A 12,604-nucleotide genomic window follows, 5' to 3' on the forward strand; every position below is an offset into this window, starting at 1 on the left:
GTTTCTTTGGCCAGAGCTCTTAAACTTTCTCTGGTTTTATTTGCCATTATTTTAACTACTGATTGTAACCTTAGGAGCTTTTTTGCCTGGTGTATTGCTCCCCCAAGTGGGATAAAGGAACTGCCAATAGCCTCTGCCCAGGTATCATTACTGTTCCATATTGTGTTAAATGGACACGGTCCTCCAGTGAGGTCTGGGGAATTGAATGGGTAGCCAGGACAGGAACACCAGTTTGAAAGTGGGCTGGGATGTGGCTGCAGACCTAGCATTTAGAAATAATAAGGGTCTGAGCTATCCACACTTGCTGCTGGATAAAAGAATTGTCATTGTGGACTCCCCAGACCTTAAGACACCAACAGCCGAGGAACAGGCACCACCAGAGGTGCATGTTGGAGGCAGGGCCCTTCTGGTTCTGACAACCTCAACTGAGGGAACTGCAGTCACAGTTTTATGTCCACCAGGCAGCAAGTGCTAGACTCACTACTTCTTCTTCTTGGGCCTTGCTTTATGTAGTCATCTGCTTCCGGCAACCCTTATGGGGGCTTAGATTGTAAGGTATTGCAGGCTGTTCCTCTGCGTCTTCTTCTGGAGTCAAAACTGACTCTGCGTGGTCCTGAGGTGATGATTGGTTCACTAGGGGTGGGGCATTCTTACACTTTGAAGCATGTATCCACTCTGAGATGCCAGACAGTTTAACAGCCCTCGGGGTAGTAAGCACTGCCTGGTGATTCTTTGATGTTCTTTAAGTCTCTTTACTACTTTTTCCTTGACTCTGGCTATAACAATGGCCTTCACACCTTGTCTTTTCCTGATACATACATTCCTCATTCACACAAATAGATTGAGAATACAAACAGTACGATTTTATATCGAGCAAAAAAAAAGCCATTGCAAATTAAACCTTGCTAAGTTTTACAATTAATAACCAAGACAATTTACATTGAGACCCAGGCCTTCAATGTTTCTCTAATTTACTTAACATAGACACAATAGAGAATCCTGTCTCTTACTAACTAAATCTTGAAGAATTAAGAGAGGGCCCAATTTGTAATGCATATGGGAAAACAGAATCTTATAGTCCCAGGGGGTCATTTCTTTCTGCTATTTAAAAAAGTGGCTAGCAGGATGAAGTCAAATTATACTTTAATTCTTATGGAACATTATTAAATCCTGCTCCTACAACATATCCCCCTTTTGACACTAAGATTATTAAATCGCTAGTGTCACTTCTTATTTAGTCCGCGTAATAGAAAATACTGGGAGGTGATTTGAGCCTGTGGCTTTAGCTTTGCATACATTAAGGAAATATGTTATACCAATGGTAAGCTGTTATGTCTTTCTGCAGTGGCAATTCTTAACATGTCCCCATTTGCGTGTATAATATGAATAGTCCAGTTTTCCACATTATTTTTTTTTAGGAACTATGTTACCTTTTTACCTTTTAACAGATGATTGGTAACTGTTTGCCATTCAGTGCCAAGATTGATAGAGAACTCAGCTAAATCAGTGCTTACAGTAAGCTGAGACTCTGTTGTTGTTGTTGTTGTTGTGGCAAATAGTAAATGTGATTATTGGTAAACACAGTACTTACATTACATTTACATTTGTCTTCTGGTGGGTTGCTAACACTTTTTAAACACTTTTCCCCAAGAATTAACACATACACATAGCCCATTATACAGTACTGTGGATTATCTGAAAGACAAAAAGAACATTTTTCTACCCCTTTTGGGGTGGCATCGATTATTGTTTAAAGATTCCATTCTTTTACAAATACCCTTCCTGATAGCAGACAAAACAGAGGAATTACCCCATATTTTCCTGTGTTTTTTTATTCTATAGGCAGGCCAGGTTTTAATGGGTTCTACTTTTTAAGGGTTATGCAGAAATTATTCCGCTGTTTATTAAATTCATGAGGTGGTGTACCTCAAGTTTTTCCTGTTATATAGCAGACCAAGTTTGTAATGTTTTTCCTGCTGTGTTAAGCTTTAAGTTTATTCACAGGTAATAGCTGAGAAGCATCATTACCATATTACTTTAAAGGATTTTTCCAAAAATCATACACACTATAAGTTGTTACACGGGAACTTACTAACATCAAATTTATTTTAATGTTTAATATTAACAGTAACATTAGCATCAAATCTATTAAAGGTATCTTGTTATACCATGCCTTTTATGTAGGCAGTTTGTTTGCTGACCAGGTTATGTTCTTTATTTGCAGCTTCTTTTGTGCTGGCAGTTCTCACCTTTCTTTATCAGTTAGGTAATTTGCATCAACACAGGCTTGGCTTTTGGATTCAAAGCCATCAGCAGTGGGTATTCACCCACGAAAGCTCATGCTCCAAAACGTCTGTTAATCTATAAGGTGCCACAGGATCCTTTGCTGCTTTTACAGATCCAGACTAACACGGCTACCCTCTGATACTAGAGCTCAGAGACTCTCTCTTAACAAACAGGGATCTGAAAAAGAAAACACAGTCTATTGCGGCTCTTTTTGGAGCCCTAATAGGATTTTAATTCAGCAGCACGTTTCATTTGCATTTTTTTTTACCCCTTTCTACAATATACACTGCACATGTCCTAGGGAAAATGCACATTCTTTCTATACTATAACTTTTTAAAAACATTAGCCATATTAATTTTTACATAAGGTGTAACTGTTTCTTTTGTTCTTACAGAGTTTCATGTACTCCTATCAAAGTGACCGTCTGTTTACACAGAGCCATTTTAAGGCTCAGTGTTTTTAACATTGCTTCTCTTTGTTTTGTGCACCTCACCTCTGCTGTTGCTTCAGAGGGTCACTGTTGATTTCTTATTCTTTCATTATAGCTCTTATCTGCTATTGTTACAAAAAAAAAACCAAACCAACCAAACAAAAAGACTCCAGAATCTCTACCTATTCTCCTGATTTTGACTGCCCTATTGCAGCCATGATTTGGTCTTTATTTAAAAACATTTTAATTTTTGTAAAGAATCAAGTTACCCCTTAGGGGTTAAATGCTAAAATCCCAAAACCAAACAGCACTAATTACCTGTGTCTTGCACAAAGGTCTGTCAGTTTTGCAACTTTGAATTAAAGAGTCAAATGAATTTTTAGTGGCATTAAAAACAAAAACAAAATCAATTTATCTTACACCTACAAAACAGGAGTTTTACAAACCAGATGTGCTGGTTTAGATTCTTAGAACTTTACATATTTTCACAGACAAATAGATACATACACATTTTCTTTTCCTTAACATTTTTTTTTACACTGCTTTGTTTTTACATGGCTGTATATATATATATATATATATATATATATATGGATTATTTACAGGCATTCTTCTGGAAAAAGGGCCCATTTTCCCTTCAGAATGGCTGCAAAGAAACCAAGAATTCTTTCTCTTTAACATGGTCCTTTTTAACATTTTCCACAAAGTTTAACTGCTTAATTCTCTTCAGCCTCTGTAGAGTTAACTTTTCACTCTTTTCTTAAATCACTTGTTTATGTCCCAAAATGACACCTTTATCACCTCAGATTTCACCATTTTAAGTATTGTTCCAAGGGTTCATGCCTGCACTTACTGCTTTTCTTATTCCTGACGCTATTCCTTTAGGGCTTTCAACCTGTTTTTCAGTTTGTTTATCTGTTGCTTGCCTGCTTGTCTGGGCCCGATCCTGCTTTTTTTTTTCCAATGAACTGTTTGTGAGTGATATTGTGGTCATTTCACAATTTTGAAAGAAATGTTCAAGGAAAGGGACCACGAAGGGTGGGGGCTAGTTGAGGAGCCCACCCTCCTTGCTGAATTGGTAGTGGAACACTAACGAATCAGTTTTTGAGGCAGACAACAAAGGGGAACAGAACAAGGGGCTTTTTGTCCTTTTTACAATGAGATGGGAGTATGAAGGGGGTTGGATCGATCCGGGGTTTGGAGAACGGGGTAAAGGGGAGCGCTCAGTCTGGTGGTGGGAGAGGAGGCTTTTAATAAAGCTTTTAACTTATTATTTGAATATTTGAGAGAGGCGAGTTTTGATTTTGTCCACCTATGATTTGCCTCTTCCCACCACTGCATGAAACAGTTAACCTCTCCTTTAGCCAATTTAGTTTTAGGTTGGCTGAGTCTGTCCTTTAAGATGTCCACTCAGTCTTTGTTTCAAGATTTTAACAGTGGCCACTGAGTTTTGGGATCCCCCTGAGTTAGCCTAGACCATTTTTCCAGAAATTTACAGGAGTCTGGACCCTTTTTACAGGAGTCCGGACCCATCCTAAATACATAAAATGAGCTGGCGTTCATTTAGGGAACGGTCCCGACTTAGACGTCTGGTTACCCATACAGGAGGACTTCACACACTAATCACACAAGAAGGAAATTCGGGTTCGTCAGAGCAATGCCCTGTGCAACACACAAAAGGAGCCCACAGGCTACTGCCTCAATCGCCCTTGCTTTCACACCAGGGGTTTTACCCAAAGTGCGGTGTGGCTGCGATTGTGCAGATTCCACTCACTCAGACCGCGGGGACAGGAACCCCTTGGTCGGCCTATCCCCGGACGGAGACAGCACCCAGACTCAAACACTCCACAAGAGGATGGATAGACACAGAGACAGGACAGTCCTCAGTCCGGACAAAACACAGAAATAATTACGTGACCAGATTCCTGATGTCAGATCCCAGGATCCCTACCAGAACAGAGTGGGAACCAACAGGTTCGATGGCATAGACCTCACTGTGGCTGTGTGCCTTTCCGCTCTAGTGGATGACTGCTCAGGCCAAATGCCCAGGTGCCGGCTACCACGGTCATCCTACAAAAACGGTCAGGAATTACACAGCCCCAGTGAAGACGGTTGCCATCTCGGTGGAACCTCCAAATTGTCAAAGTTAGAATCAGGACTCACAATTTGTCAGACCACTCTGTTTTATTAGCGCAGCGCTCCACCAATAACACCCAGATAATGTGAGCACCATGCAAGGCACAAACTATCTTATTTATACAGATAAAAGGGCGAGAACTTAACAAGATAACAAAGGAAGCAGAATCTGATAAGTTTACCTGGGCTAGGCATGCATATCTTATTTCCTTACTAACTATTACCCATCCTCTGTTAATGTTTCGCCATTAGCACCCTTGTTTATGCCTAATGTTTCTTTTCCTGGCACCTGTATTTCAACATTTCTTATTTCTGCTTAAAGGTACATACACATTTCTTTAATCCATTCTTATTTTTACACTTTAATTCATTCTACTTTCACAACACTCACCCTGCAGTGGCGGCTCCAGCAGCTCTGGTCCCATGGAGCTGACTAGGGTTGGCTCCTTTCTCCTGGTGTTGCAACCTCTGGGGTCGCACCCCGGTTCAGGCTTGGCCCAGCCACTCCTCCATCGTGATGATGGGCTTGGCCAGGCCAAATTTGTGTGAGTGACTGTGTGACCTGGTGCAGGGGGTTGCAGCACCACTGACACACATTTCACCTGTCTACTGCCTCTGGGCCTCCCCCATCCCTGGTCAGGAGAGCACGGCAAAACCTGAGCAGTGCTGCGACCACTGAGGTCACAACGCCTGGACCGGGAGCCGAGCCCAGCCAGCCCCACAGGACCAGAGCCACAGGAGCTGTTGCTGTGGTATGTCATGTGTATGGCTGCAGGCTCCACTGTGCACCCCACAGGGATCAATGGGACTGTTCGTGTCAGTCAGGGCTCACCACCCTGAGCAAGGGCTGCACAATCCAGCCCTTTATGTGCAGAAAGGACATTGCTGTCCCTGCCCAGAGCTTACAGGGTGAGTGGGTGTAGGGGGAGCAGGCCAGGCTACAGACTGCGCCAGCACTTCTCCTCCCCTCCCCCAAGTGAGAGGCACCTGCTGGCAGTGAGCTCAGCAGGCAGGGGAGTGACAGTGACACAGATCCGGGGGCTCTGGCAGGCAGCTGGGATTATGAGCTCTTTGGGGCTGGGACCGTCTTTGCGTTCTGTGGTTGTGCAGCGCCCAGCACAATGGGGTCCTGGCCCATGACGGGGGCTCCTAGGCACCACTGCGCTACAAGGAGTAATACTACTAAAGCCAGTGGTGGGAAGTGTTTGGGCCTCAGACGCTGGAGGAATCGGACATTGGACCTGCAGAGAATTAACATGTCCCTCTCTTTCCTTGTTTCCCCTGCAGCTTGTCCCAGCACAGTGTTAATGAAGAAACAAGACCAGAGCTGTATGCTGTGAAAGTGATAAAACCTGATCTGGTCATAGAGATATGGTAGGGTTTGAGTAGAAACCAGTGCAACTCTGGCCTGGCTGCCCTTCCACTAGCTGGGACAGCAGCCAGCCAGTGGGGGGACCTGCCCCTTTTTAGAGGGACCCCTGCAACCTCCAGTGTCTTCAGCAGCATATTTTAGCTTCTATGACATGGGGCTGGGTAAAGATTTTCTGGGCCAACCCTACTGCCTGCGGGCAAGAGACTCAGGAGTAGGAGCTGGGTTTGATCTGTGCTTGGACTGACCTTGGAGGAGTTAATGGGTTGAGGTGGGAAGGAAGGAGGGATGAAAGGGATCAGGGCCTAGGGGAGGAACAAATGTGGGATCGTGAGATGGAGGAGTCTGGTAGCCATCCCCTTTCAGTGTCTGTCGGTGCAGGGGAGAGACTCAAGAACCATCCTTGAATCCGGAGGGGAATTTTCTTCCTTTCCAACAGTTCTTTCATTTGGACCCCAACCCATAGTTATGAAATTGGCATTTTTTGTATCTGGGTCCAACATTTGTTTTTCCTGGATGTACGTTTCAGTTTTGATGAGTTCAATAAATACCATGAACCAAGAAATAATGCTGCACGTTAGAGTTTGTTTCTTGTTATAGTCTGTGCTAATGCCCAAGAATTCTCCAATGCTTCAGGGGCAGGAGAGTTCTCTGAGATTGTTCCCAGACATCTTTTCATGGTCCCAGTTTCTTATCTATTATGGTCAACACTTGCAGAAGCTAGTGCAGTCAGAAATGACAACATTTTTACACCTTTCTGGAAGCTCATGGCTTTTTCAGAAAGGTGGTGTGAGTGAGCACCAACCGGCCCTGAATGTGCAGGCGTAAGTGACAAACAAAGGAGCAGGACAGAGGAATTGTTAATGACATGGGTGATCACCTAGCATTTTCAAAGGCTCTAACAGGAGTTCCATGTGCCCAGACAGTTGCTGCTTCTCCCGTTAAAGCTGTTGCACGACTAACTGAGGAGGCTGCAGAAAACTCACTCTGCTCAGGGCCACTGACTTGTTCACACAGATACAACACACCTGCACGCCCCATTACACAAAAATTAAATTACCCCAAAACACAGAGTTTGTTTTTCAGTGAGACAAAGAGGGTGTGTATTTGTTTGTGGGCTGGACCTGGGCAGGAGGAGGACTGGACTTTCCCTAGCTCTGTGCTAAAAAGTGTTAATTATTGCGTTTTAAAAGAAGGTTGTTCTTGTGGTGAATGGGGGATGATGTAACGTGGGAACCCCTTGACCAAATAAGTCCAAATTTAAACCACAATCTCTACCCTGGACCTTCTACCAGCCTAGCAATTTTCAGGCTTTGCTATTCACACAAGTGGATTTTAAAGCACTTTGAAAACTCAGCTGTTCTGCAACTGCAACAGAACCCCACCCCATAATCAAAAGGTGGCCTCAGGGAGATTCCTAAACTAGTTAGCGCACTGACTATAGATGAAGATCCATTATACTCTCAGTGGTGCTTGTACAGTTTTCTCATATGATACAGTCTCATAAAAAGAGAGGAAATTCTTGAAAATAATACAGGGGGGTGAGATGTTTTAGGGGGAACCCCAGGACTTCTGGAGAAGTTATTGGACATAAAATTTGAGCTTCTTATGCATGTGGTGGTGGATTTTGATAGACCCTATCTGCCTCCAGGGGCATGGAGTGACTAGTAATGCCTGGCTGAGGTGTGACATGGGGCTAGTCTGCACTAGAAGTGCTATAGCTGCCCTGATGCAGCTGCGTGGCTGTAGTCCGACTAGTAAAGATGCTCTGTGTGGGAGATAGAGCCCTCGTCGGCACAATAAAAACACCTCCATGAGAGGCGGTAGCTATGTCAGCAGGAGAAGCTCACCCACCAGCATAGCACTGTCCACACCAGTGCTTACGTTGGTGTCACTGGTGTCGCTTGGAGGGAGTGGGTGGCTTTTTTACACCTCTGAGGGACGTAAGTTATACTGACATAAGCGCTAGTGTGCACAAGCCCTAACAATGAGAGTGCAGAGAAAGTGTCACCTGCCCATTTCTAAATGCTCCTCGTCTCTCTGGGAAAGTTGAAGTGCATCTTACTTTTGAATATAAAATGTTTCTGCCTCTGAAGAAGCAAATATTTGTTTCCCTCCATACTCAGGGCTGCTTAGTTCAGGAGCCATGAATTGGATTTTTCAATGTGTGTGTTTGTGTTTCAATGTGTGTGTAATTGGAGCAGACCATGCTTAGTTTATCCTGCTAACCCTGGATTGTTTGACATGCTAATTCCTCTCTTACAGAACTAGGATGTACTTAATAGATTGGGAGGTCACAAGGGCCAAATTCTGCCCTCAGTTACATCCGTGCAGCTCCCCTGAACCACAGAAGTTGCACATGGACAAGACAAGACCCAGGATCTTCCTGCCAGTGCAGGGTTGTTCCTACAGAAGCCAAAGGGGCTGCACAGGGGGTAACTCAAGGTGAAATTTGCCTCTAACACACTCTGAGTGATTCTCCCCTGCACAGCCCCATGTTCAGACAGCTGTGTCTGAACAAAGCTGGTGTGAAGAGCGTATTAAACCTCATTAGGAAATTTCATCCACTCTAGGCCTGGTACTGCTGCCATTGCAGTCACTCCAACACTCGTTGACTGCAGAGGGGCAGGAATGGACTGTTACAGGGGATGCAAACCTCACACTGTCCAGGAAAGGGTAACAAGCTACTGTGGGCTTGATTAGCCCTGCCATGCTACACCTGCAGAGGCGGTGAGGCTTGGAGGGAGAGGTTAAAGGGGGATTACCCAGTTGAGGTGGCTGGGATGGTGTCTAGACCCCTTGCTCCCAGAGTGAGAGAGATCTGGCTGGGGCCAGGACCTGACTAGAGAGAGCTGCCTGCCAGAGCCTCGCTGAGAGAAGGGAGGCCTCCTGTGGGGCTAGTGTTTGATTGTTACCAGTGACTTGCTTGTGGGTGCTGAGCAGGCTGCAGGTGTTCCCCCCCAATTCCTCTGGTGTGACAGCCAAACACAGAATTGACTAGGGACCCAACAGTGCTCTGTAGCAAGCCCTGGAGCAACCGGGTCACCCAGGCTTTGTAGGCCTAATCCAAAGCTGTCAAAAGGAGTCTTTCCATTGATGTTAATAGGAGCTGGATTCAGCCATATGTGACAATGGTAAGTCAGGAGTAACCTCCACGTCATACCTGCATCAGTCTCTTCGTAGGATGTGACTCGGCTGGTTGGGTGCTTATTCTGAAGATGGTGGTTTCCCCAGACTCTAAAGCAAAAGCCAAGGTGAGTCGGAGTGTGATGGTCTTGTTCTGGGGCTGTGTTAGAACATTCCCATCCCCAGAGTGTCCCATGTTCTATGCAGTCAGGATGGTTCCTCTTCCAAAATGCAGCCACAGAGCATCTAGCAACACCAGAAGATGGGAGACCCCAGCTGCATTTTGGAATGGGTAGAGAGTGCAGCCTGCTCCATGGCTGTCCCTCTCCCTGTGCACCCTGCTGAGATCTGTATCCCTTTATGTGCTCCCCTCCCAATGACCTTTTTTTGTGAAAGATTATGCCCGGCACGTGGTCATGGCAATGGGAACATCCTTGCCTTTGTGTGATATGGCAGGTCACCCCAGGATTGTGTTTGATTGCAGGCAGCTTGTGACAATCAGTGAGTGGTGCAGACAGGAGACATGGAGAGAATAAAGCATGGCCAAAGGATTAACTGGTGAGGTGGGGCCCCTCAAATCCCAGCCAGGGCTCGTCAGGAAGGGGGTGAGGTCTTTGCAAGGCACAATGTGAATACTACACTGGTGCAGATCTAGGGGTTTTCCACTGCGTGTACCACGGCAGTGAAAGCTTTTGCAGAGAGAGACATTTCCCCTGCCTACTTCTTCAGCATTTGTCTTAGGAACTGCTTGGGCTGGTTCTTGCTTGAAGCCAGCAGATCCCTCTCACCCTTGGTCTACTCTCATGTTCCTTATGTAGCAGTAACAGGGTCCTCGGTTCAGGGGTTATAACATCTCTTTCCTCTGCACCTGCATCAGAGAATGAACAGAGGGGAGTGGCATCCTGATTCACCAGCAGAATTTAGGGGCTTGTCTCCATGTGATAGTTCTACCTCACGGGTGTTGGGTGAGAAACAAATTAAAAAATATTGTGAGTTGTTCAGATACTAAGTGTTTCACTTTCACAGGTGGAGTTATTCTCACTCTCTAATCAGACATGCCAAACCCAGGGAAACAAACACAGAAATAGGGCTAGTTTGGGCTTGTAGCTTGTTACCTTTTTCTTTTTTTTGATTGGCTCCCAGCAAGCAGAGGCAAAGGATGAGCAGTGGCAAGGGGGACAGAGAGTCAGGGGTGCAACGCAGGCCCACTGCAGTCCCAGACTGCACGCTGGGGGGGATCTAGTCACATAGAGTGTTGGGGTTCTTAGGGATTGGCTTGTTTTGCCCTTGTTTTGAAATGGGATCAGCTTGATTTTTGGCTTATTGTGAAAGTTGGGGTGCTTATTTACTGCGTGAAAGTTGGCAACCGTCTCTCTAACACAGACTCTGAAGGGTGAGGAGAGAAGGAGCCAGCGCTGCTGGTTCTGGTTCCTGGGCTGCTCTTGTCTTTGTAGTTGTGGGTCTAAATAGTGAGAAAACAGAGGCAGAGAAAGAAAGCTGACTCCCAAGTTCTGTCCAGACTCTCCCTGTCTCACAGTAAGTGCATCACGCTCCATGTTACTATGACTCAACTCAGTACAGCTTTGTATGGGTCAGTGGGGAATTAGCTCGTCCTGCCTGGCATTTGTCATCACAAATGTCTGGCTGCAGTAAAGAAGAATCTTTGGTCTGAATTCTGTAACATGCTGCATATTCCTGCTTCCCCGACATCTTTGCATCTGACAGCGACTAGAGAGCTATGGGTTCTGTTGTGCTGCCTGGATTAGCCCTGCTCTGTGCACTGCTGCTCTGTACAAAGTCGTTAAAGCTTTTCTTGCAAACTGGTTGGTTAAATAAGAGCCCCTGTGAATCTAGCGATGAAATGTCCTATCACTAATGACTAGGGTGGTGGTTTCAATATAAAAAACTAATCTGAGACATTTAAACCTCAGAGGGAGGAGGATATGGGGAACTACAGGCCAGTCAGCCTCACCTCAGTCCCTGGAAAACTCATGGAGCAGGTCCTCAAGGAATCAATTCTGAAGCACTTGGAGGAGAGAAAAGTGATCAGGAACAGTCAGCAGGGATTCACCAAGGGCAAGTCATTTCTGATTAACCTTATTGCCTTCTATGATGAGATAACTGGCTCTGTGGATGAGGGGAAAGCAGTGGACTTGTTATTCCTTGATTTTAGCAAAGCTTTTGATACGGTCTCCCACAGTATTCTTGCCAGCAAGTTAAAGAAGTGTGTGCACATGAGCAGAGGAATCACACTCTTCACTTGCACTGTAGATGTAGCCTCAGATTCGATAGTGAGAGCACCAGAGAAATAGGGTTGCCATCTACGAGACGCAGCAAAATTGGCCACTACTTCCACCACTCCCCTGACCCTCCTCTTCTCCTCTTAAGGGCCCCTCTCCTGCCAACAGCCTGACGACACCCCCACCCCTAGGCAGGGGGAAGTTCAAGTCCACTTTTGCCTCTTACCTTTCCATGAGCCTCTACATCCATCCCCCACTCCCAGGTGCCTCAGCCCTCGATGGAGTCCCCTACCATCTCTTGCCAGGAGGCCCCCCACCAGTTCTTACCCTTTTACAGCTCCCTGCTGGCAAGCCTCACGTCCATCCCGTTTCCTGGTCCTGAGAGGAGCCACTGTGGCTTCGGCAAGTTGAGGGCCGAGCACACAGACCCAACCCAGGTGCTACGCCAGCCTTGCTCCCCACCTAATCATGTGATGGATGCACTCCAGAAGTTCCAAGATTGTTACGTGGCTGCTGCAGCTTACAGAGGGAATGTTGGTGTTCTTTGTTGGTTTTTCTGTTTTGTTAATATGACACCTTTTTGTCGGTAGTTGGCAAGGCACTGGAAAACCTGCCACATTGCAACCAGTGTTCCTGCTAATTTTTTACATCTATGTGTGGAATGAATTTTGTTATGTGCACCAATATGGAGGAGATGTGTGACACATCACCTTCCTGTTGGTGCACATAATAAAATTTGTGTGATGGGAGTGGGACAGAGGGGTTCAGAGTATGGGAGGGGGCTCAGGGCCGGGAAAGAGGGTTGGTGTGTTGGTGGGATGAGGGCTCTGGCTGTGGGTGTAGGCTTTGGAGTGGGCTTGGGGTGCGGGAGGGGGCTCAGGACTGGGGCAGAGGGTTGGGTTGCGGGCTCTGTGGTGGGGCCAGGGATGCAGGGTTTGGGGTGCAGGATCTCCCGGGGCTTCGGTGGGGGGAGAGGACTCCTGCCAGCCTTCTCTCATTGCAGAAACTCAGGGTCA

The 12,604-nt window shown here is 46.0% G+C and overlaps 1 protein-coding gene across 2 annotated transcripts in view; it reads left to right on the top strand.

The window, feature by feature from the left end:
• The window catches only part of LOC127051008 (NACHT, LRR and PYD domains-containing protein 3-like), a 572,024-nt gene extending 565,234 nt beyond the window's left edge, over window positions 1-6,790 (top strand). For both annotated transcript variants that reach the window (XM_050952784.1, XM_050952783.1), the window contains exon 15: window positions 6,141-6,790. In XM_050952784.1, the coding sequence (XP_050808741.1) occupies window positions 6,141-6,231 (91 nt within the window). In that variant the 3' untranslated portion in view covers window positions 6,232-6,790. The remainder of the gene's footprint in view (window positions 1-6,140) is intronic.
• Window positions 6,791-12,604: the final 5,814 nt, after the last annotated feature.

Source organism: Gopherus flavomarginatus, chromosome 5 (assembly GCF_025201925.1).
Source record: "Gopherus flavomarginatus isolate rGopFla2 chromosome 5, rGopFla2.mat.asm, whole genome shotgun sequence".
In the NCBI taxonomy this organism is placed as follows: domain Eukaryota; kingdom Metazoa; phylum Chordata; order Testudines; family Testudinidae; genus Gopherus; species Gopherus flavomarginatus.